Source organism: Triticum urartu, chromosome 3 (genome assembly GCF_003073215.2).
Source record: "Triticum urartu cultivar G1812 chromosome 3, Tu2.1, whole genome shotgun sequence".
Classification (NCBI taxonomy): domain Eukaryota; kingdom Viridiplantae; phylum Streptophyta; class Magnoliopsida; order Poales; family Poaceae; genus Triticum; species Triticum urartu.
In genome coordinates this window covers 88,458,863-88,462,626 of record NC_053024.1, presented here as the reverse complement: position 1 = coordinate 88,462,626, position 3,764 = coordinate 88,458,863, and the positions used below count along the sequence as shown (strand labels likewise).

Genomic DNA, 3,764 nt, shown 5'->3' with positions numbered 1-3,764 from the left:
CGCGATGTAGTCCAGGTTCGTCAGGGGCACCACGTGCGCCAGCGGGCCCCAGCCGTAATCCACCTCCGCGAACCCGAGCCGCGTCCAGTCCGACACCAGCAGCGTCCGGTAGTCCGACGTGATCTGGTACAGGTCCTCGCCGCCGTTGGTGGAGGGGAACTTTTGGTTCCTGGGTACATATGTACCCTATATGCAAATTTTTTTTAGTAATTCAATAAAAAGTCAAAAATTTCTAAAAATATTTTTGTTAAAAACTTGACCTTCCATTGTACTAGTGAGAAAACTGACAAAAACATAAAATTCCTCTTTAACTTCTTTTCAAAAAAGACAAATTTCCGATCAAAATAGCGTGAATAGTGATCCATAGTAGCAAATAAATTTTGTCTTTTTTACTGTGAAGTGAACATAGTTTTCTTTTTTCTGAAAATGTGTATACTAGCGCGCAAGTAAGTCAACTTTATTCTAAAAATAGTTTCTTAAATATTTTGACTTTTTGTTTAACTATTAAAAATAAATCCCCATATAGGGTACATATGTACCAGGAACCATTGGGTATTTCCCTTCAGTTGGTGGCTTTCCACCAAACCCATACAATCAACTCCCCAAATTCAGGACCAGTTGCTTATTATCAGTCACGCTACACACCATCAATCCACCCATCAACCAATCCAATGCAACCGTATCTGTTTCTAATCACGCATCCTTTTGCCTTCGGCTTCACTTCTTCTCCGGCTCCGGTCAGTTCATGTCGAGCATTCCCTGATGGAAGGCGGCGACGCGGTCGGGCGTCACGCACTGGGTGATGAGCCGCGCCCCTGGCTTGTGCGCCCACGGCTTCACCAAGATGCACGTCGCGATGTAGTCCAGGTTCGTCAGGGGCACGACGTGCGCCGGCGGCCCCCAGCCGTAGTCCACCTCCGCGAACCCGAGCCGCGTCCAGTCCGACACCAGCAGCGTCCGGTAGTCCGACGTGATCTGGTACGGGTCCTCACCGCCATTGGTGCCGGCCTCTCCTGTCGCCCACCGCGTGAACTCGGATGGCATCCGTCTCTTCCCGTCCTTGATTATCTTCACCACTTCCGGGATCGAGGAGCCGGACACCTTGCCCGCGAGGGCCGAGACGCGCATGATGTAGTAGCAGTTGCCGTAGAACCCGGCGCCGGCGCGCGGGAGCGAGGCCTGCAGAAGGGGCCGAGCGTTCATGGCGAAGCAGAGGTGCACGGTGGACTCCGGCTCGAACGCCGCCGCGCGCGTGCGGCTCTGCCACGCTTTGGCCACCAGCACCTCGAACGCCGTGCACCACGAGCCGGCGTGCTCCGTGTTGTACTGCGACTTGAAGTGGCCGATGTAGTCTGCGGAGATGTCCATGGCGAGGTACTCGAGACTCTTGGCGCCCGCGGGGCTCGGCAGGCTGCCGATAACGGCGCCGGCCGGGTCCGGGATCGCCTCGCGGCCCCATTGTGGCTCCACCGCCAGGCCTTCCACGCTGCTACGGCTGCGGGCGAGCTCACCGACGGCGGCCATAAACTGCGCGGCGCCGGGGCCGTCGGAGACGGCGTGGCTGAAGCGGAAGCCGACGACGAAGCCGCCGCACGCGAAGGTGGTAACCTGGACGAGCAGGACAAGCTTGCGCTCATCCTCCTCCTGGGCGGGCGTGGGCGGGAGCAGCTCGTCCTTGGCGATCATCATAGGGTGCTCCAGGTACTCCACGTCCTCGAGCGCGCAGGCGGCCGCGGCCTCCGTGAACCAGACGCCGCTGCCGTCGCCGCCGCAGTCGACCTGCAGCAGCCCACCTTCGTCCGTGAACCCGAGGCGTCCCGCGAGCGGGTAGTACTGCACCAGGGCCTGCGCCATAGCCCGCTCGATGGTCCTCGCCGGGCCAGCGTCGTTGCCGCCGTCAGGAGCCGGCTTGAAGACGTGCAGCGACTCGATGAGCGCCATCTGGGTGGGGTACCGATCAAGCCAGGACAGGCGGAGCGGGCCGACCGGCGTGGGCTCGGCCGGGGCCACCAGGCGCTGCGCCAGCCGCTCGACGGACTTGTTCACGGCCGCCATTGCAACGAAGCCGCAAGAATTGAATGGAGCTGGTGGGAGAGAGAAGTGATCGGCGGGCAGTTAGCTGACTGCTACTGCTCCTTGCTTGGATTTGGTGTGTGGGTAGGTTGCTTGACTTACCATTGAAGGGGAGGGTGGTATTTATAGGGGTGGTGGAGTTAACGTCCGGCGATGTGGCTCTTGGTGGTGACGAGGATGAGAGTCGGATGGAAGCTGACCGTGGCTACTGCAGTTGCTCTGCCCGGAGGACGGGGGCGAGGTCGGTCCTACGTCGAGTCGTCGGGGTCAAAAGGTGGTGGGGCGTCGCTTTCCTAGCTCTATCCAGTTGCTTGCAACCATGCCCAGCAGCTCACGTTCTTAATTGCGTGCCCTAGTACCACTTCGTCCTCCTAACAACTCCAAGATTGTCGTGGAAAAGGCAGGAGAGACATTTGCAGGGATCATGCACGTCCATAGGCTGATTTCCATTGCAGATCGTCTTGACATTGAGTGGCGACTTGTTACACATTTCCGAGGGGAAGGCGCGTGTTCCCTCTGGTGAGGAAGTAACAGTGGCACGAAAGCTACCGGGTCCGCATGGACCGCGTGCAGGTTAGGCGAGTAAATCCACTCGATTGGGACAAGCGACCGGCTGGTGTAGTTGGTGGCAAAAACACTACTGCTGATTAATCTTTTTTTTTCCGATAAAGAGCATTTTTTATTGAATCATAACGTAGCATCGAGGGATACAATCATAATGAGTACACATCCGGTCTCTAAATAACTAGGATGCACACAACCAACCCACAACACAAGATCACGCGGACAAGGAGCAGAGTCATACACAACCGAAGCTGTGCGGACGAATGAAAAAAGAGAAACACTCCCAAAGTGATGAAATAAAGTGACAATGGTGACCATCAGCACCAACTATATCATGATAGCACAAGGACTGCGTGAAAAGATTCTCCAAAAGCAATGCCTCCAAAAAGGAAATGACATGCAAGCACCGCCATCGCCGGATCCAACTATCGAAAGTCAGATAGTGGGTTTCATCCGAAAGATCAAGCCCGAGCAAACTCCGATCAATGTCTTCATCAAGGTAAAAACACACATAACACCGCCATTACCAGGTATAACAAACTAATGTCACACATAGGATTTTCATCCGGAGCTCGAGACCGGATAGTCAGAGCAGCGCCACCCAATCAAAGTCATTTTTTTAGAAAAGGAGGATGACCCCTGGCTTCTGCATCTGGGCGATGCATGCGGCCACTTTATTAATTATTCACACAAGACCTTACAAAGTCATACAGCAGTAAGACTAAAGCAACCGTCTAGGCAACATCCGTCGATACTCCTATCCAGTTGATGAAGGGGCATTGAAAATCTGGGCCTAATGCCAAACAGACCTCGCAGCCAAACCTAACATCTAAGACCTGAGGTCCCAACCAGGACGCCTGCCGGGTATGGGGCACGCACCAGTCCGGCGCACTCCTCAACCAGAACGCCTACCGGGTATGAGGCCGCCGCAGCCACCTGCCACCAATCCATCTTTAGTGTTGTACTGTTGCATTAACCTTGCCCGGTCTAGCTGCCGTCGACGCCACCATGACGCCAGACAACACCACCATCCTGCGCTCGTCCATCATCACACGCCCACCGGCGACACTCCGCTACTCCATGCCACTGAGACTCGCCGTTGTCGATGTGTCAGATTCCACGCCGCT

General features: G+C 55.5%; 1 protein-coding gene across 1 annotated transcript; it reads right to left on the bottom strand.

Annotated features, from left to right (window-relative positions):
- Positions 1–469: 469 nt before the first annotated feature.
- Positions 470–2,184, bottom strand: LOC125543030 (acyl transferase 7-like). The gene has a single exon (XM_048706272.1). The coding sequence runs from the start codon at positions 2,053–2,055 to the stop codon at positions 739–741; it is 1,317 nt and encodes a 438-aa protein (XP_048562229.1). The 5' UTR covers positions 2,056–2,184; the 3' UTR covers positions 470–738.
- Between the last annotated feature and the right edge of the window lie 1,580 nt (positions 2,185–3,764).